Raw genomic sequence first — 20,999 nt, forward strand, 5'->3', positions numbered from 1 at the left:
AATAATGAACATCCAGTCCTGTCAGGCCAGTCTGACAGGACTCCATGTTCAGTTTGGCAATTTGTCTGTCAGCTAAAAAGTGTTAGCGTGGTGAAACTGGTCGTCAATCAGTAATAACTGACAGCAGGGCTGAGCGATATGGACAAAATGTCATATTTTTAAACAAACCTCAATATCGATATCGCAACGATAATATTTTGTGACATTTTAAGCTTATAGATCGGCTACAGTCTTGCCATGTGCAATGTAAAATCCCAGATATCTAGTCTCATATCACGCCATCGATATATAATATCGATACATTGCCCAGCTCTACCTGATCGTTTGTCAAGTTCACATTGCAGCTCTCTGGGTTACCTGCACAGCCCTATAATGAGCACAATTACCCATTCATCAAAATGCATGTGTCTGTCCATGTCAACAGTTGTGTGTCTCCTTCCGTTATTCGGTGTAGCTGTAGATAACTCCCACCTAGGTTGAACAAGACCCTGGCTAGACGGGTCCACGCGCCTATCTGGTGTGTGTACACATGTCCACACACACTGGCACGGGAGTACTGTCTGCAATACTCCTGGTGGCATATTAAAACATCTCTATCATCATGTACTCACCGAGGACCCCCTGGTAGTCGACTAGATCAAAGTAGACCACGGCTACTGATGTCCACACCCCGAGCAGAGCCAGCACCATGAACCAGGTGAAGAAGCTTCCTCCTCCAGATCCACCCTCTGACTTCTTTCCATTCTTATTGGTCATCGGTGGCTTGACGGCATCTGAGGAGACAAAGAGACAAGAAAAAGTGTTAATCTTGTTCCGTTTGTTAGGGGCTTGTTGTCGTTTTGCCTTTTGTTGCTTGTTCATTCAAACCTTTGAAAGATATTCCTATTTTCTGTTGCACGACAAAATTCAATTCATCCAAGTTTATAATACTGGAATGAATGAAAATGTTAAAACTCAGAAGCTTGACGGATTTCAGCATTTGGCAGAAATTCAAAATCGTAAAATAGCACTGTTCCTGTACATCATTTGTTCTTATAGCACAGATTGGAAATAGATCTCTGACTTGGCTCTGGGTAGAGGCATAGGTGGAGAAATAAAGAGAATATATGACTATCATAAAAGCAATGGATGAATGAGGAGTTATTCTGGGTGCCGTTGACAAGCATTGTGGGTAGAAATAGTGGCAGAGACTGCATGAACAGGTGTTGGAGAAGTCCGCTGTATGGTGTGAGGTCAAACTGACACAAAAATTCACAGCTCAAAATGCTCAGTGTCAGTATTGTATGGTGTACCCATAACACACATAGACACAGCACATGCCAACTTGAATTAGCAGCAGTTATAAAAATACTAACACTTGTCCTGATCTCAGGTTGCTCTTAGAAGTAAACGGTTGACTTCCATTCAAGCATTGTACGCAACAAGTTCATTTACATAAAATGTATTATATATTTAAAGACTAACAATGACCACCATTGTATACGGTTTCACATACGGTATCAAGACTAAAGGTCCACAGGGGCCAATAACCTGAAGGTGGTTTCATCCACATTCCAGTCTGTGAGGCTACAGAAGTTAGTCTCCAGCCATACGCATGAAGCTGTTACACGATGTGCTGAACAGCCATGTATATTAATGCAATGTGAGAGTACTGAGAACAACAAGGCCCCAACATTTCTGCTACAATGCTTACTGAAGTAAGTCCAAAATGCCAGACCGTGTCACTTGACGCAACAAAATTATAAGCATATGACAGAGCCATTATAGTTTAGTAAAATTAGTTTTCTCATCCGACAAAAACTGTAATCAAGGGAGGCTGAAAACGTCACAGGCTTCCAGAACTGCCGATCCGGCCCAGTTACGACGGCCTCTTCCTCTGTGCCTTGTCCTTCGCTGGTCTAGCTCCAAGATGACAAACTGCTATTCTCACCTTCAGTTGCTGCTGCGATCACCGAGTGGATCTGCGTTATGACGGGAGGGGTGGTGGATTCGACCAGGGTCATTGGATCACCCATCCCTGCAGAGTGAACAACACACTGCCCGGCTCTGCCCGGCTTACCAACTGACCCTCAAGGACACTAGCTGCACCAGCCAATGGAAAGTCCAGCCTGGTTCCTCCGTCTCGGCGTAGTTCTATTTCCTGCAGCCCTCCCTCTGGTCTCTCTACTGTATGTCTGCCAAGATAACCGCTCTCTGTCTGCTACTTCCCACCTTGTCTCTCTCTCGGTCTGCCTTTGTAAGCCCGATATGGCACTGGATGTCCAATATGAACTATTTATAGAACTGTTCGAGCAGCTGGCCCTGACACAGAGAGAGATGTCAACATCAATGGCCTCAGCCGGTTCAATTCCCCATTGTCTGATCTACACTGTGCAGAGTTCCATTACAAGGAAATGTCCTCTTTTTCCCACAGCGCCAGCCAGCAAGCCATTGGCATACAATGCCAAATCGTCGTTGTCAGGCAAGCAAATCAGCGTCGTTAGGCACGTGCCATGAGGCCAACTGGCCACACAACTGCACACTGGCAACTCTTTGGCAAAAGTCTAAAACACGTGGGCAACTCTTGGGGCAATCTCACTGCTCACTTAACATACAGTGAAGAGCTGGCTGGTATCATAGAACTCTTACTCATTACAAAAAAAGCTTCCATGTAGGCTCAACCATGCAAAAACTCTGAGCTAACTCAGTCATTATGACAAGTGGACATTACTCAAAATAGTTGCCTTGGCCTTTGTGTCAACATCTTTACATAGACATTTCTAATGCATAGACAAACATCTATTGTTCTCACAGCCCAGATTTATAGGCTGCTGCCATTCAACTGCACAGCACGGCAAAGCAATGTCAGGCATTTTCATGATCCTCCCTTTAGCCTGTGGCATTACAAGTCCTCTGGTCTGAGGCCTACTGACACACAGCAGCAACGTGGGAGACAGAGAGAACATGTGAAGGATTTCATGCCCACCCTACCTATGTCTGTCACAGCCACATAATTGATTTGTGCACATTTTACAGGGGTAAAAGGAGACTCATGACTAGTGAAGATGTGAGGTTTTGTCGAAATGGCACCAAGGACTTTGATTTAGACACTCTCTCTGTTATAGAATCACAATAAAACGAAGCATTGATTTCAACAGGGCAAAACTAGAAATTGCATGCAAATAAGATTCAAACTCAAATGCACACAGGTTTTCATAGTCCTACATTTGACATTGTTTACAACGGCAGTGTTAACTGATGAGAGTACAAAGGAAGCCCCACCATGTGAGTTTTTCTTTTACTTATTTCTTTGCACAAAGAGCAAAAAGGGTTGTGCCAATGCCAATTCTATTCCTTCTACAAAAAAAGCGTATCAGATTTAACATAGAGGTGTCTAGCCTAGAGGTGTCTTCAGATTTGATGCGTTATTATAGAAAGTACTTTAATGGGCGAGGTAATTCTGTGTCATGTAACTGGTGTCATTTATCAGTAATGTTCCAAACGGTTATATGGAATTAACCATTGTATAACCTTGTATAACAGCCTTATATGCAGGTGATCGGAAAATAAGGCTGTCTTTTGATTCTATGCTTTTTTCATTATTAGAATTAGATTTAACACTCAAACTTTAAAATCTTAGAACGAATGATGATACCGTTAACCTATATAACAGAGGATCCTTTAATAATTTATTAAAGGATTCTTTGTTGTCATATAGGCTAAAGGAAAGAACAGGAATAGCAAGTTCGTTGTCCTGCGCTGAACAAAAGAATACATATGATCTTTCTTCGTTCCGTCTTTTAGTTTTTCTTTAGATGTTTATCCATGTTTGTATAATGGAAAATGTGGAGACTCCTATAATACTTGCATGGTAATCCTAAATCCTCATGTGTATCTTGAATCTCAAATAACCCATTTGACAAAAATAATTCATCTGCTCCACTCCAGGAGGAAATTATAACATGTGTATTACGGAAAACTGCATTATCTACCAGCATTACGCTAATCATGACATGTTCTTCACATCCACGAGAGACAACGCATTGATTATACACAATACCATCACTGAGACCCCCATAGTGGTCTTTAAAACCCCCTACAGAACACAATAGCTTAGCTATAAAGTACACGTGTACAAGTTGATGTGGGTGTGTCAGTCTCTCATATGCTCAAACTATCAGAACTTCCAATATGCACACGCGTTTCTTTGCACTAAAATACAACACACACAGAGACACGTACCGTTTGTTGTACCGTTCGTTGTACCGTTCGTTTCAGCTGTAGGGTCCATACTTGCAGCACACCAGTTGAATCACACTCAAATATAATGTATGTTCTTTTCTCAAAAAATGGTAACTGGAAACTTTTTCAGTTTGTCCCTCCCTCTCCCTGAAGCCTCTCTCTCTACCTCTCTCTCTCCCTCTTCAGTACACATTGTTCAGTCGCTCTCCTTCTTCTTATATAAGGGCTGCTGCTGTGGAGGAATGCCATTGCTTCAGCAGACTCAAACTCACTACTTGCCCATCTGGATTTGATCACGTGCACACACGCCCACATTTACATATATGCTACCCCCAAAGTCCCTAAAACTAATTTTACTTGTGAGTGGGCGTATTCCACTGACATACAAATATTCCATAACTGTACATGTTCAACCCAAACGTTTACCTACTGCTGCAGACCCAAGATGGAAGATTTTCAAATTGGGGGTCAGCAAAATGCCCCCGCTTTGAAAGATGTCCGTGTATGCGTGTGCGTGTTTGCACGCGCACACACACAGCTGTAGGCCGTTTTCACTTCTCTATGCTTGCAAAATACTGAGGGTTTAACTTTAGCTTTTCCAGCACGTCGATACAGATGTGAGGAATAGCTGCCGTGATCTCTGCCTGTGTTAGTAGCTCCAGACAGAGACAAACAGTGAGACGGAGAGCGAGAAATACCAAGCATTGGGGGTTACCAATGACCTGGAATGCCACAGCAGAGAGCAGACCATAGAAAATCACACAAGCCACTCTCAATTCTCCAGAGAAAGGCTCTGGACAGGACTCTGCTCTACTCCCTCTCTGCAGTTCTTCTACACTCCATAGCGCGGTGCTGTACACTTAATCTCTTATTTTCTTTTGTGGTTCAATCAGTAAGTAGACCACCAGACGGGTGGCTGCATTCCTTCCGGTTCAGCATTTTTCAACCTTCCTACAGTAATGATTTGTCTCTCCAAACCCCCTATCTGCAATGTGGACAATAAAAACACTGGTATTCCCTGTTATCAATGCATTTTGACTGGTATTCCTCTTTATCAATGCATTTTACTGACTGGTGTTGGGAGGAAATCAAATCTAAAAGATACAATACATTGATGACTAGAATTGCATAATCATTTGCAATCCCTTCAGTCAGAAATGTTTTCCCAATGAATTAAATCACAATACAGAAAGACATAAGAACTGAGAATGAAGTTCCCAGCAGAGGCTGCTAGAGTGCTCTGCTCTGGGTACTCTGCCTAATGTCAATCCACTCCCACAATCCTCCAAATGTGGGAGTTTCTGCAGACTACTACAAATGTCAGGTCAATCTATATGGGAAAACTTTACCTCTGACTCATCAGCTTTCAAAATCAAATGTGTTCCTTAAGAATGCTTCTGCAGGCCTTTAGGGTATAAGTCAAGATCAGCTGGAAAGGGATTCAATGATGTTGCATCAGGACCGTTTTTCTCTAGAGCTACTGTATATCACTATTCTAAATGCCAAAACATGGATCAACTTCTGAGTAAACAGACAGTTCAAACACTGCACAGCCGCAGACACGACCAGTTCAACTTTTATAACTGCTCAACCTTAAAAGTCTACTTTTACTTGTGTGTACCCCAGACAGTTAAGTTGCTTGAACCAATGTTTAGATATTTGAAATTAATTTGATCAGATGCACACCCCCTCCTACATGAGCCCATTGAACTTCAAACTCTAGTTAACCCTGCTAAGACTCATTGAAAACATTTTCCTGCTTTTTCTGGTGACTGATATTGTCCTTCTAGGTAATGAGACCTTATTTTTCCAATTACTTTTTTTTCTAGCGTTAAAATTTAAAATGAAAAAAGTAACAAAGAATGAGGATCTCCTTCATTAGAAGGACAATGTCAATCACTAGAAGCAAGAGTGTGTTTTCATTGAGTCTAACATGGTAACATGGAGTTTGTCCAATGGGCTTATAAAGAAGGGGGTGTGTCTGATCAAATCAATGATCTAAATATTGAATCAAGCAACTTAAAAACTGTCTAGGCTGCACACACACAAGCCAGAATAGACGTGAACATGACCCAAAAAGTATTTTAAAGCGAAATACCCTTAAAGGATTGACTTGTTTTCCTCATTCAGGGGGGAACTCTACCCTAAAACAGAACTGATATGAGGTATTTTCCCAATCTTGCATCATGGGCAGGAAGGTTGCTGTAGACTAATTTGTAGTATACAGTCAAGCCACACAAAACCCTATCACACATGCATGCACAAACCAATAGGGGTGCAAAAATGCATCGATTGGTGGCAATTCAACTGCATCGGTTAAAATTGATTATTTTGGCCATAGTAAAATTGAACTAAACATGCCAGTTCTTCAAAATAAATGCAGTGAGAACTTGAAGCTTGGTGTAATTTGTATTGCCTATATATCACTAATACTACTAATATGAATCATATGTGTAAATTCAACAAATGTATTATTAATTATACGTATTAAAATAATCAAATCGCACATGTTGAGATGTCATGATGCCTTGAATAATGCATTGACATTTAAGGTGCAGTAAGTGATATTTAAAGGCATAGTATTTAACTTTGCCCTGTGTTTACAAAAAAAAACACAATATAAATGTTTTTTCCCATGAAATTGGCAACCAACCCAAATTGAGCTGGATAGACAGGGAGACCCCTGTTATTGAACAAACACTATTATAGCAATTATTATTATCACAACATAGATTTTAAAGCTTTAACTTTTAAACAATAAACTTTTTGTTTTAACCAAAACATTTGACTTCCACCTATTATGAGCAATTGGCAACATTTGTAAAAAAAAAAAAAAATGTAACTAGGGAAGGGCTTACTAAGTGGTTAAAAAACCTGAAGAACAGCAATGGAATCTTTGTTACACCCCTACAACCCTATGTATGTACAGTACATACATACTATATACATGAACTCCTGAAGGTGCATGGTTGCATTTTGGGCAATAGGGTTTAGTTCACCACACACATGCAACCAGGTAGCACAAAGTGCAGGACAGGCAAGGCTGTTACCCCTTTAGTTCTGTGGACTTCAGCAAGGAGGGAGAGGAGGCCTGAAGGAGTCAAATAACATGATATGGAAAATAAGAAAGCTTTACTTGACAATAAAAGCAATCATCCAAATGCAATATGTGCAAATGATAATAGGTAGCAAGTATACACAATAATAATGACAAATAGAACAGAAACATTGTGGATGTGGATGGGTTCATGGGAACATTATACATTATGACAAATAGATTGCTGGTTATAGCCATTAATATCAGCATTAAGAAATATGACGGAAAACCAATCAATAATACAGGTGGATTATGGATATGGTGCAGACAGATGCAAATACTAAACATTCTGGTGTGACATTAAAGAGAAAGGGCTACAAACACTGAAAGGAATACCAATCCCAAAGACTTCCCATTGCCAACACCTTATCAGTAATGATGAACTGTACACAGTAAAGTCCGGAGTGTAAATTTAACTCTGAGAGTACGAGTTCATTTATACACTCAAGCTCATTACCACTGAATTATGTAACTCAATCACTTTATCCAATAGATCAAAAAAGCTTCCAAGATAAATAGCTTCTTAACTTCCAATGATGTGTTTAGAACAACTCTTGTGCAACTCAGGGTGTTTAAATTACTTGCCAACAACCGCCCCATGATGACTGTGCCAAAAATAAATATTTGATAAGCATGCACCCTGTAATCTAAGTCAATATAATATACAGACAAGGCAAGGAAGACAACACAATGACAACAATACAAATACAAAGCCTTAATGGAATAAGGCACACTTTGGCAATAGAGATCTTTGAACAGCATACTGTCTAATAAGACTGGTAACAATAACTATTGATTAATGTGGTAACAATAACAATTAATGTGGTAATGGTGCTTTTAAGATATCACATATGGCATGCCCATTTCCATGCTACTTTAACTACTACTACATCATATCTAATATAACAGAAATACCATGGAAATAATGGCAACAACCAGGGCAAGGTTAGGCCCACAGAGTTGTAGATAACATGCAGTCAGGTCAAAGGTCCCTTCTCTGGTTTACGAGAAAACATAACCCTTAAGTCTGATATCTTGATTATCGTCATGGCCTGCAAAATAACTACCTTAATTTTTTGTTAACAAAACGGCTCTCTTGTCTTTAAGCCATGATGAATGATTCCACACTAAGACAAACTCTTGGCTTTTCAATCAATGTATATGCTGCCTGAGGAAAGCCAAGGACGCAGCAGACTTTCAGAGTCAGAAATTGTGTAAAATGCCAAGGCTTGGCTTCGTAATAAAAATACCACTCTTCACTCAGAGTAATCGTGATAAAGCTGCCTGCACTATTGTGAACATCCAGTCTTTCACTGATCTCATCTTAACCCCAACACTGTAGCGTAACCCTAACCCTGATGGTATCTCTTATTTCTTTGTAAATCGCCTGTAGCCACAAAAGACAATAACATAGACCTGTGGTCAGTAATGTTACACAGACACGACATCGCTCATATGTTCAAGAGTTGGAAACTAAATATCTTGATGCTTTGCAGATAGAGCAACAGAAAAGAAATGGAGAGAGTGAGAGAGAAATGACACACGTGTGTGTAGGGGTGCACTACTAGCAATGAATAACTCTAGCCTTCCATAGGATATGTAGGGGGCGGGGTCATGGAAGTGAAAAGTACAATAAGAGCTGAACATTTTGTTCCCTGAGCCTTTCCTACTGTGAAACCACCGTGTGATCTGCCAAAACACAGTCAAAAACACCCCCCGAGCTAATAACGCAATCATTAGCGTCAAGAACAAACCCCGTGGCTTTTTAAAAACTATATATATATATCGGCGGCTTTCTGAGTGCGCTCACAAAATGTTGGAGCGGTGACTCGGATCCACGTGCGCACCCAATAGTCTACTTACGGCACACAACTACTTCAAGTTCAATAGCCAAAGTCGACATAGAATCGGACAATAATAGTAATCACACCAGATAATTAGCTTTTCAGAGTAAGAAATGTAGCAATAAGCACAATTAGAAGTTGCCCTTGCTAATAATAATAATAATGCATTGTGTACACACGGAAGGGGGGAGGGTGCATTTTGTACCGCTGTGTGCATAGAACACAGAGTACCCGTGCTAGCATCAAACATCCCCCCCTCAACACTTATTTACTATCAACATATAGCCTGGAACTGGGCTGATCTGCGCCTATGCATAGCCAGTTAGCCACGTGTCACTAGTGTGTTGGGTGGAGTGAGTGGGGGAGACGGTAGAAGTTTAGGGGTGACGTTTACATCTCTGCACGAATAGAAAACCAACAGAACTGTGATGATGTTCCAGTGGAGAAACTTTAAGTGGCCGCAAAATGCAATACATCGATCATAATACATCGACCATCATAAAATAATTGAGAGCTTATATTTATAAGAAGTTACAACCAAAACCTTCTTTGGTGACTGATGACGTCAGTGTATTCTATCCTACTATGGACAAAGTTCACGGTGCAGTCTAGCTAGCTCGCCTTCACAGCTCATCGTCTCGACTGCTTACTACGGGTATCGCCACCATCATCATTATTATACAAAATATACGGCCAACTGTAAGTGAGCGGGGGGTGGTGGGGGGACCCCCTCCCTAGTGGGTGAAGGGAACGGCGACCCCCCCAGGAGCCACGTATGTATAACCCCCCCTTCCAGTACCCCTCTCTCAATGACACGTGAGCATTTGGAAAAGTGACTAGGCTAAAGAGTAGTGGGAGGGGTGATGTGAATGGTGGAGAGAGGGGGGGGTAGGGTAGTAGCGTGCATGTCCCAAGGCGAGAGATCCATCCTTGATCCACACACACTCAGCCTTGATGTCTGCGTCAGCGCAAAAACGCTCACAACCTCAACTCAACTGATAATCGTCCCTTAGCAGGATAAGCTAAGCTGCAGGCCTTACAACACTCGTCGGTGCTGCACCGCCGCCGGCGCTTCTTCTCGGGCCAAAGAGCTTGACAGTGAACCGGTCCAACAGCCGGGGCCCGTGCGCTCCGGGGCCCCGGAGTCGCCAGGGGCAACCCTACCCGGACACTTTGTATGCAGCCGGGCGTGCGTAACAACAGATGCAAGTGTAAACATGTAATGCCCCCCAATGACAATCGGCTGTTTAACGCAGACACAGCTACTAACTACGTTCACAAAGAAACCATGGCTGTGTGCTTTGGAATTTCCAACAAACACCACCAATAATAAATAATAACAAACCAAATAAAAGTAACTTAAACGCTTTGCAAGCGCAGAGTAATAGTCAACAGAAAAGTATAGTCGTTATGCAACGTGAAGAGCAGTGGAAGTGGCGCCGGAACAAGGAATCAAGGCATTATATTAGTGGTTTAAATATCCGCATGCTTTGCAAACAGCGGCACTGGTCAAAAGTAAGAATTTCGAAGGCCAATGTAGTCTAGACTATGCAGTACATGTAAACATCATTCTATAAAGCTAAGTAACGCTCGGGCCTGTTGTTTGGGGGCTTTGAATGAAATAACAGCAGCTTGACGCTCGATTAACTTTGAAAAGGCCTTCAGTTGAGTGAATGGAGGTTGCAGTGCATCTGCTGCTAGCAGGGGGGACAATAATAACAAAAGAAACTACGCACCTTTAGCTTTTACGTGGGTTCTGGGGTTTTTCCTCGGAGCCATGCTGCGTATCGGCGGTGCTGTAGTGTGTTTGGAGCCTGCGAGGAGCGTAGAAAGGGAAATGTTTCGACCTGGAATGAGTATTTCTAGCAGTACGAAGGCGGTCCGGTTGGTTGGTACAAATCAAAATCTCCCCTCCTGCCTCATAAAAGCCAAGTCCATAGCAACTCTGTCCGGTCTTTGGTTGGCAGCGCTCTCCACCAATGTCCGGCCCGCTGCGCTAAAGTGGGCGGAGAGACGGTGAATCCCGGACCAATAGGATGGGAGATCACACTGGCTTATTCAATCGTGTGGCTAGCCTTGGGTTTACACCCGCCCCCTCCAGGCCACGCCCCCTGGCTCTCTGGAACGTGGCAAAGATGGTAGATTCATGCTAGCTGCTGCTGCTATCGCGTTGCTACGTTCTCCTATTCAAGATAACGCCAGAACTCGGAACATGTTTCATATAGCAAAAAGTCAATTAAACAATAAACCCTCGACTAGTGAACCTATGACTGTACCTAATATTCATTGCAGCTCAATCGTTGTGGGGAGTCTCTAATTAGGATGAGGTTTGTAATACTTTGCAGCTTGGCCATGGACAGATAGTGACAACTTTAGCATCGCGAGATGTGGTGAGATGTTTATTGGTTTATTGGAGAGGACTGAGGTTGAATGTATTGCATAACAGTCGGTAATCTCCGACTCGCTTTTGCCTATTTAACTCCCATATTACTGCCAAAATCTCCGTGCAATTGTTCGTCACGGTGCAAAAGGTGTGTGTGCAAAGCATAGTTTGTGCCACACTATCTATTAAATATTTAATTGTATCCTTCAGACAAGTATGCGCCTCCTCTTCAGGCATTGTCCGTGTCTTCAGCATGCGCATGCGCATTACTAAGCTGTCGAATTTTCAAAGACAAAAGACTGGTGTTTTTCTCTCTTTTATTAGCAAGCAGTGATGGAAGAAGTAGGCTACTCACATTTTGTACTTGAGTTAAAGTATCAATACGGCAACGTAGAAATACTCTGTTACAAGTAAAAGTCCGGAATTCAAAATTTACTTGAGTAAAAGTACAAAAGTATTGGTAGCTAAATGTATTTAAAGTACCAAAAGTAGATTCTGCATAATGAGTCATTATGCAGAATGTCCCATTTCACAAGTTTTCATACGTATAAAAATCTTTTGAAAATAGCAGATCAGCAAGCTCACCACCGCTATGCACCGTGGGCTTGTAGATATGCTATTTTCAAAAGGCAGAAATGTATATAGGGCTGAAGTTGTTAATGTATGTTTTGTAATAATAATGAAAATCTATAAAGTAACTAGTAGTGGAGTAAAAGTACAATATTTGCCTTTGAGATGTAGTGGAGTAGAAGTAAAAGTACTGAAAATTTGAAATACTCCAGTAAAGTAAAAAAAAATACCTCAAAATTGTACTTAAGTACAGTACTTGAGTAAATGTACTTAGTTACTTTACACCTCTGTTAGCAAGTAGCACTTACACTTTAAAATATGATAAATATATATTTATGAATCAATACAAATATGCTATGGCTGTATTTCTACATAGAAGCTACTTCATGTACAGTAACAGTACTAACATACGGTGTGATATTTTGGAGCTGTAACACATGGTTGCCACTCCCCCACCCCCAAAAAAACTGTTTCTACTCAGAATGAGTTGCTTCTAGGGCCACATCATCCTTAAGTTGCCATGGTCAATGTTCACCCTCAACCACGTAGCCTACATGATGGACAAAATATGTGATTTGTCTTGGGTATTACACAGGAACCAATATTTTACAACTATTTTATAACTGTGGAATCTTTTTTTTTTTAAATGTTAGTTGTTTTTTAGCTTTATTTTGGCACATGATATATTGAAAGAAAAACGCACACTGTCTTAAAAAAAAAAAAGACCTTCAATCTTAAGGACTTGCTTTTTATTGGAACATGATATCTAAATAATGATGATAATGATTATATTATTATTATTATATAGGGTAATGATTGAATTGAACCCTTGGCTGAAAAGGCTTGAACCAGTGAACTGAACTGAAACCAGCTGGTCAATGATTTGGGGTTAATGGGGGTGTCAAAGTCATTCATTCACTGAGCTGAAGTCTTAAGTATTTTCACACCAGTCTGCTTAACATCAAATTCAAACAACGTGCAAGTGATTTCCTGACAAGCTTGCTATCCCGGGGGTTCTACTGACCAGGTGGTTCTGTACTATTAGCACGACAGAGCTTCCATCTATCATTTCATTATTTTTTGTTTCCAGGAAGAGAATTTATGTTTTTGGTGTCTTATAATCCTGTAAGGGATGGGTCTTATGACAAGACACAAAAATAAAACATTTATACATACAGTACACTGACAACTGAACAGATGTAAAGTCAACCTGCCATCAAGAGAAGCAACCCAAACAATACACTCAGATATTCACTGATTCATGTGATATGAAAATGTTTCTTCTTTTCATTATATATATAAATATTTTTTTAAAGCCTCCACACGGCTGCCTCCAGTTGTTTTTGGGGATAGAATGTGAGGAACTCTTTTAAACAACGGTGGGAACACATTGTACAATGTAGCATGTATGTTAAAGTAAGCCTTGTGAAACCTGCCCTGAGGTATAGGCCTTATCTATTAGGGCCTCAGTGCATGGAAACCTGACATATGTGCAGTGTGTGTTACGCGTTTACAAGGTCATGCACCACCACCACTGGTTGGGGGGAGGACCCAGAGATAATGATCAATGGTGAGGTGATTCAATATCCATATTTTGCAGACAGTTCCACTCTCCGGCCCTTTCACAATCACACACAGAGAGACACACACACACACACACACTGCCTGAATGTCACAGAGGGCAGCAATTGCAAACATTTGGCGCTCTTCTTATATAAACACACCCCATACTCAGACAATAGAGCTGCAGGCTCTGTGTGTGTGTGTGTGTGTGTGTGTGTGTGTGTGTGTGTGTGTGTGTGTGTGTGTGTGTGTGTGTGTGTGTGTGTGTGTGTGTGTGTGTGTGTGTGTGTGTGTGTGTGTGTGTGTGTGTGTGTGTGAGAGTGAGAGAGAGAGAGAGAGAGAGAGAGAGAGAGAGATAGCTAGGGGGTTAGGACAGTAATTCTCACATACTGTATGTATGGCTGGATGGATGATTAAGATCACAACAGGATCCAAGATAAACAAGACTTTGAATTGACTTAATCCCCCTAGCTGTTAGTGTGTGTGTGTGTGTGTGTGTGTGTGTGTGTGTGTGTGTGTGTGTGTGTGTGTGTGTGTGTGTGTGTGTGTGTGTGTGTGTGTGTGTGTGTGTGTGTGTGTGTGTGTGTGTGTGTGTGTGTGTGTGTGTGTGTGGGGTGATAGGGGCACTAAAAGCAATGATAAAATCATTTGGATGGAATGTGGTGTGTTCTGATCATACATTTTAATGGCTGATGTGTGCCCACCAAAAAAGATCTATATATTTTTTTACGTTATATGTCTCCCTCTGCTGGTTATGACAGGTACGGTTACTGTTGCAGATACTGAACCAATACTACAGAACTTGGTATGCATGGTATCAAAGGGAACAAGTGGACCAGAACCATGCCAGGAAACCCCCCAGAGCCACTGGACTCCCTCATTAGGGCTCAACCATTCAGGCCAGGACTGTTCTCTTGGTGTTGGCTACACACATGCACTCACCCAGACACCCACTTGTGGAGAATATAATGAACGATGACTCATCTGACCAAATTAATGTTTTCCACCTCAGTAGATCAGTGTCTATGTTTTTTTTTTTTTTTTTTGCACCACTGCACTATCAAGTGTGCATTAGTCTTTGTAATGAGGGGTTAATGCACTGCAACCCTACTATAACATCCCTCATAGTTGTCAATGGACTGTTCTAGCTGACACAGTCTCTGGTGATGTCCTGCACTGACATTCTCAGTCACCTGAGGAAGCTGTTTTTACTTGCACATGGCATTAACGCTCGAGCAGATCGTGCTCATTCAATTTCCAACCCTAATTACAAATGTCGCTCCCAATCCCATAGATCTAGATGTTGATTTTGGCACTGTTCCTATTGAAACACCAGCCACTTGGACATTCTTTGTGACTGAAGCTCCTGCCATCCGTGCCACAATAATGAACCCACTTTCATAGTCACTTAGATCTTTTTCTCCTCTCATCTTAATCCAAAATCGAGGTCAATTGGGCCTGCTCAGCATTTTTGACCTTTTTTTGTACATGCCACAAAGCATGGTCAGATGTTAATTGCTTAATTGTATCACCACCTTATGGAATGCTTTCCATATGATTCTCCACTCATTTATACAGGTTTTTGTTTATGTCACCCCGTATATGATAAATTTAGCAATGCATTAGTCTCTCCCTGCAATTGCAAGGCGATTTTTAGACCATCTAGGGTGCTAACTGCTGCATTCAGAATGATGTTATTCTTTAATTCAACCACAAGGTGTCACTTAAGTACAGTAATATCTGGTGCTAAACATTGCTATTGTAACTGGTTTGCTGGCTATTTGGTAGTAAACAGACTGTAACATAAAGACAAAAGGGGAAGCAGATTAGAATAATTTGTTTAACAATTAATTCTTCTTCTTTGGGATTGAGTTGGCCTCCTCTTTCATGCCTCTGGTGGCTTGAGGGTCTGTGTAGATAATGAATGATAACACATGTAACTAATGATCAGAGTATCACTGTCAGAAAACCTTACACCAAGCTGGCTGTGACAATAATCTGACCGTTGTTTAACCAACAGAGGCTTCAGTAACACCTCCAGTCTGTTCATCTTACACATGCTACTGTCTCCCACTTCTAGACTTAAGTATTTTATTCCCAGCCAGTAGCCCCCATTGGCTGTCCAAGATCCTCTGGATAAACATTACACATAATTCCATAACATAAATAAAAATGTCCATTTGTGAAGATGTATTTTCTCAGATGTAGTAAAAAAAAAGTAGCATACAGGCAGTGGTGGAAAGTATCCAAGTACATTTACTCAGGTACTGTACAATTTTGAGGTATTTTTTACTTTACTGGAGTATTTCCAATTGTCAATACTTTTACTTCTACTCCACTACATCTCAGAGGCAAATATTGTACTTTTACTCTAATTATTTTAAACTTTAGTTACTTAGTAGATTTAGATTATTATTACAAAACATATACAGTAACCGCTCTATATTGAGCCCTATATCAGCCTATCTACAATGCGATGCGACGCATTGTGAGCTTGTAGATCTGCTATTTTCAAAAGATTGTTATACATTTTATACATTTGAAGACTTTGAAACTGGACATTCTGCATAATGAGTACTTTCTACTTTTGGTACATTTTGATACCAATACTTTTGTACTTTTACTCAAGTAAATTTAGAATTCCAGACTTTTACTTGTAACAGTATTTCTACATTGCAGTATTGATACTTTTAATTAAGTAAAATATGTGTGTACTTTTCCCACCACTGCATACAGGATTTCTGGAACTGAACAAAACGAGTGAGAGAAGCAGAATGCCCATGTCTTTTCACATTGAACACACTGGAACATGGTTCTACTAAACATCCCTCAGTGAATGACACATTTTATACCACTAAACTGGGATCAATTCACTTCTGCCAGCCAGGTTGCAAATTGAATAACCGGTCTGGAGAGAATCACTGGATACGGAAATGGTCTGTGCATTTTGGGAAGTGGCAGGCTCTACAGTAGACCAGATGGCACTGGATAACATTTGTAAGGGTTCTGTGGAAAGCCCGGTGACGCAAGGTTATTATACCATAGACAAGATGAGTCACAAACGTGTGTGGTAGGTAGAGCATGAGGAAGCACTAAGTGAAATGTGTTGTTCACGTCATTTTGCGTTGAACATCCTTGTTTGCACAAGCAAGCCTATTGTTTTTTTGTGCCTGAGTGTGCAGTTGCTACTGCATCACAAGAAATGAGGCTCATCTTGAGTTGGTTTGTAAAGGTTCAGATATCACTGAATACACAGTAGGATGCTGAATTTTGTAAGAACTTCATTACTGTCCTTAAGGAAGAGAAAAGGCCCTTGTGGCCCTTGAAGGTAAACTTGGGTGTTAGCTCCCACACAGCTTTCCTCTCTTACCGCTTGTTCATTGTCATGTCATATTAAAGTTTAGTGATTATTAATCAGATCAATCTTGACCGACATATGCTAAGCTTTTTCACATTACTATTAACACATTTCATAGTTCATGTACATACTTCATGTTTCCTGAACACATTTGACCACACTGAGATGTTATATATGGAGATACATTATTATTACATTATTAGACCCGCAGGGGGAATTCGTTTTTTTAGCATCACCAGTTAGGGGGTAGGTGTCTTGTTCAGGGACACTTCGACACATAGACTAGGGCCGGGAGGCGAACTTGTGACCTTCTGATTATACATGATGGCCTATCGACCCACTGTAAGCGACAGACAGACAGACAGACAGACAGACAGACAGACAGACAGACTGTAGGGGCTTACGTAACATAAGACAGAACTAAACAAAATACAATCACAGGTCACACAACAGAGACCTGAAATCCTAGCCATGAAGATACAGTAGAAGAACAATGAACAAAGTTTTGCTTTGGAAGCACATCTGTTTATGCAAGGTCTCACACAACATAATGAAGGTGTGAGATGCAAGGTGTGAAGATAACTGCATAACCATGGGCTCCCTGCAGGTCATTATATTATGAATAGGCCCCTCCCCCCCTTAACACATCCCTCAACAGTGAGATTCAGATGCTGTAGTTAGTAGGTAACCCCAAAGCAACCCAAAACAGAATCAAAAAAAATTAAATGTATTGTTTTTTAGAATTGAAGTGCAGTTGGAAGTGGACATATAGAACTGTTCTTTCTGCTCAATTCATTTTCATAACAAGCTCTACAATGCAGCCTCTCTCCGCCCCGTTCTTAAGGAAACTGAAATCCCGGACACTGACGAAAGAATTTAGACTGTTGATTAACGTCTTGCACCAACACCACAGTTTTCATCACAACTGCCTTCTGTTCAAACACACTCCCACTAGATGTATCTAACACAAGGCCGTCTAAGTTCATTTGGTGGATTGCAACTGGACCTGTATGATTAGGTAGTAACATCACAGAATGAATTGACCAAAAGTAGCTCAGGATACAATTCAAGTAGCCCAGTAAAGGATGTGGTCAATCACAAAATTCACCATAATTCCACACCCATTTTTCTAAAGTTAAACCATCATGAAACTTCATACTGCTCGGCGCTCACTCTGACAGGTCCAGTGGCCATATGACACATTATAAGCACTGTGCTAATACATTCTGATAAGAGATAGATAATGTACATAGAATCTGTACAGTGAGTGAGTTTTTTATTTGATAACCAGATCCTTTTGTGCTTGTGGGGATCTATAAAGTGGGATCTATTCTAATCTAGTACTCCCTCCAGCTATGCTGCAATGTCTGAGGAGCTGAACAAAAGTAGGCTACATTTTACTCTTAAGTACCTGTACACAACATGCAACAAATAAATAAAGAACCTTAAACCTTGAGCTGATAGACGTCTCCATTTCCTCCCCAACCAGTATGTGTCAAATTTGCTACCTTTGGAGTACGCTGGTTGCTGACCCACATAATACGCAATGTTACGGCTTCCCTACTGGCTTCACACCTGTGTTGTATGTCTTGCCTGCCCACAGTTTCCTGTCTCCTGTATACTGTCATGTACGATACATCATCTACAATATCTACATTAAAATAAAAATTGCTACCCTTTCCATCAATGTGCCTTGAAATAATATGTCACACTATGTCTATGAATTCCATGCATGACTAGATGTTTGCAAAATGGAGTGGTAACTACCCAATGGTTTTAAGGAATAAAAATGCAACGAATAGTTGGTCATAATTTAACTGGTGTGGTTTCCGTCATCATTGATGCAATAACAAGCTTCTGTAAATGGTTAACACAGAAGAGGGTTTCTACACATTTCCTCTACACGTGTTAAAAGGTCAGAGTCAGACTACAAAACTAAAAGCCACACATCAGAATAGCATCTTTAAAAACATAGTTGTTGTTGCTGTTGTTGTTCCATAGTAAAAGGAAATCAAAGGAATCAAAGGAAATACACAGTAGTTATTTTTCCCCTCTCTGATTCTTTATTATACGGGAGCATTTGGTATTAGCCAATCAGCATTGTGTACACATGTAAAGTGATGTAGTTTCCAAACATCTGTGTCAACACTTCCCCCATGCTTAGCCGCAAAGACATGTAAGCAACTGGTCAGAGAAGTGAAAAGGGTAGCCTACATTGACCCTAGATAACTGGAGTCAAATGATCTATATGTATAGAAATATTGTAGTTTTTAACTCTGCAGGAATAAAACTAAAGAAACCACACTCTTTTGCTGTCCTAATTTTAACATGATCAAAATCAAAAGGTGATTTTAAAATCTATTGCATTCTTTTTTGAGGGTATTTTATATTTTAAGGCATATTTCTTCTTTGGAAGCAAACAGGGACAAAGGTTGTGTGTGGCACTAGAATCAATAATGTCTCTGTTGGTACATGGTTGATTGTAACTGCTTTATTGAATTTTTGGTTCTGTTTTGGTTATTTGAGTATTTTAGTTTTTTGAGTATTTTCTGTCTTCTGATTCATGTATTTTAATATTGCTGTATATGAATGTCTCTACTTGTTGAGTATTGTGTTTTGAGGGCCTGCCCCTCAACTGTACTCCCGAGTTGAAATAAAGGTGATGACATGGTGTGTACCAATGCAAACTAGAAAAAGTGCTCCTCGGAGCACAGGCCTCCACCAGGTCAGGTAGGTTATTGTGGCCTCCTGGTGACGCTATAGACCCCTTAACAGACGACGTCACACTGATAAGAACCAGTATGCGTGCAACCAGTATGCGCGCAATGAAACCCATTCTGTCAGGTCTCGCTAGCACGCGCCTCACTAGCCAACACACAAGAGGGGCGAAACAACAGGTTGGGAATTGATTGCGTGAAACAATCACCTGTGCATCCAGTCTCAATGTTAGTAAACAAATAATTGGTCTATAACAGGGCAATGTGAAAAGGGTGGCATTTATTCCTCGGCCTAGTGGGAATGTGCGTGAAAATGTAATGGAAATCGCACGCTGCGTTCATGATTTGAGACATTTTGTTGAAAACGGCCAATCCTGCAAACTTTGGAAGCCAACCTTAGCCAATCAGGATTTGCGTGATGTTTGGATAGAATCTGTAGGAGTAATATCCAAAAATGGGTTTTGCACAAATTGGCCTCCTGGTGGCGCTATAACAGGCCCATGTGAAACATTTGTACAAGAGTATACCTAGCGCTAAAACATACTCTCGCCATGCCTTTCGGCCTGGTGGAGAGAATGATAAGAAACACTTCTGTTGAGAGAAACGCCATGCTGTGCGCACACTACTACCGTCTTACTTTAAGCTACATTAAGCAATGATAGACAAGAGTCCCAGCTGAGCAGTGAAAGTTAAAGAGGAAAGGATCATGGGATGCATCACATATTAATGTCCTTACAACATAGTGATGGTTCTAAAGTAGGTTAGGCTAGTGGAATGAAGACGCAGTGAACCAGAAGGGAGCTGAACAACAGGGTCTTCATAAGTACTGAAAGGTAGACATAGCTTTCACTTTCAACCCGGGGTGGCTGTATTTTGGCCATGTCATTATAGGTGAAAATGATCAAAAGCTCACACCGCGTTGTAGATATGCCATTTTTCATCACATGATATCATCATACGATGCATTATAAAACAAGGCTTAAGTGGTTTTAATGGAGTGTTGTGTAGTAGAAAACATGATCAGCACCAGAAAGGATCTGGCAGAGCAGACGATAGACTGACCTCGAATCCAGTACAAAGGTTTGACAGTGGGAGAGAGATAGGAGAGATGCCGAGAAGAGAGAATAAAAAAATCGAGAGAGGAAGAAATAAAAAGACTTGAAGTGTCATTATGTTGTTTTGAATTTTTTTTTTTTTGTAAAGCAGATTAGTGAGATTCAATATAATATAACATTGTGTTGGGCAA

The 20,999-nt window shown here is 40.8% G+C and overlaps 1 protein-coding gene across 8 annotated transcripts in view; it reads right to left on the reverse strand.

The window, feature by feature from the left end:
* asph (aspartate beta-hydroxylase) overlaps window positions 1-11,092 on the reverse strand; it is a 36,330-nt gene extending 25,238 nt beyond the window's left edge. For 2 of the 8 annotated variants that reach the window (XM_080440267.1, XM_080440263.1), the window contains exons 1-2: window positions 1,931-2,180; window positions 612-773 (exon numbers count right to left, since the gene is read on the reverse strand). In XM_080440267.1, the coding sequence (XP_080296393.1) occupies window positions 612-773; window positions 1,931-2,015 (247 nt within the window). In that variant the 5' untranslated portion in view covers window positions 2,016-2,180. Of the gene's footprint in view, window positions 1-611; window positions 774-1,930; window positions 2,185-4,221; window positions 4,384-10,898 lie in introns of those variants that run through there. The other 6 variants (XM_080440266.1, XM_080440268.1, XM_080440265.1 and 3 more) reach the window with 6 other exon arrangements.
* Between the last annotated feature and the right edge of the window lie 9,907 nt (window positions 11,093-20,999).

The sequence above is a fragment of the Gymnoscopelus braueri genome (assembly GCF_963280865.1).
Source record: "Gymnoscopelus braueri genome assembly, chromosome: 10".
Lineage (NCBI taxonomy): Eukaryota > Metazoa > Chordata > Actinopteri > Myctophiformes > Myctophidae > Gymnoscopelus > Gymnoscopelus braueri.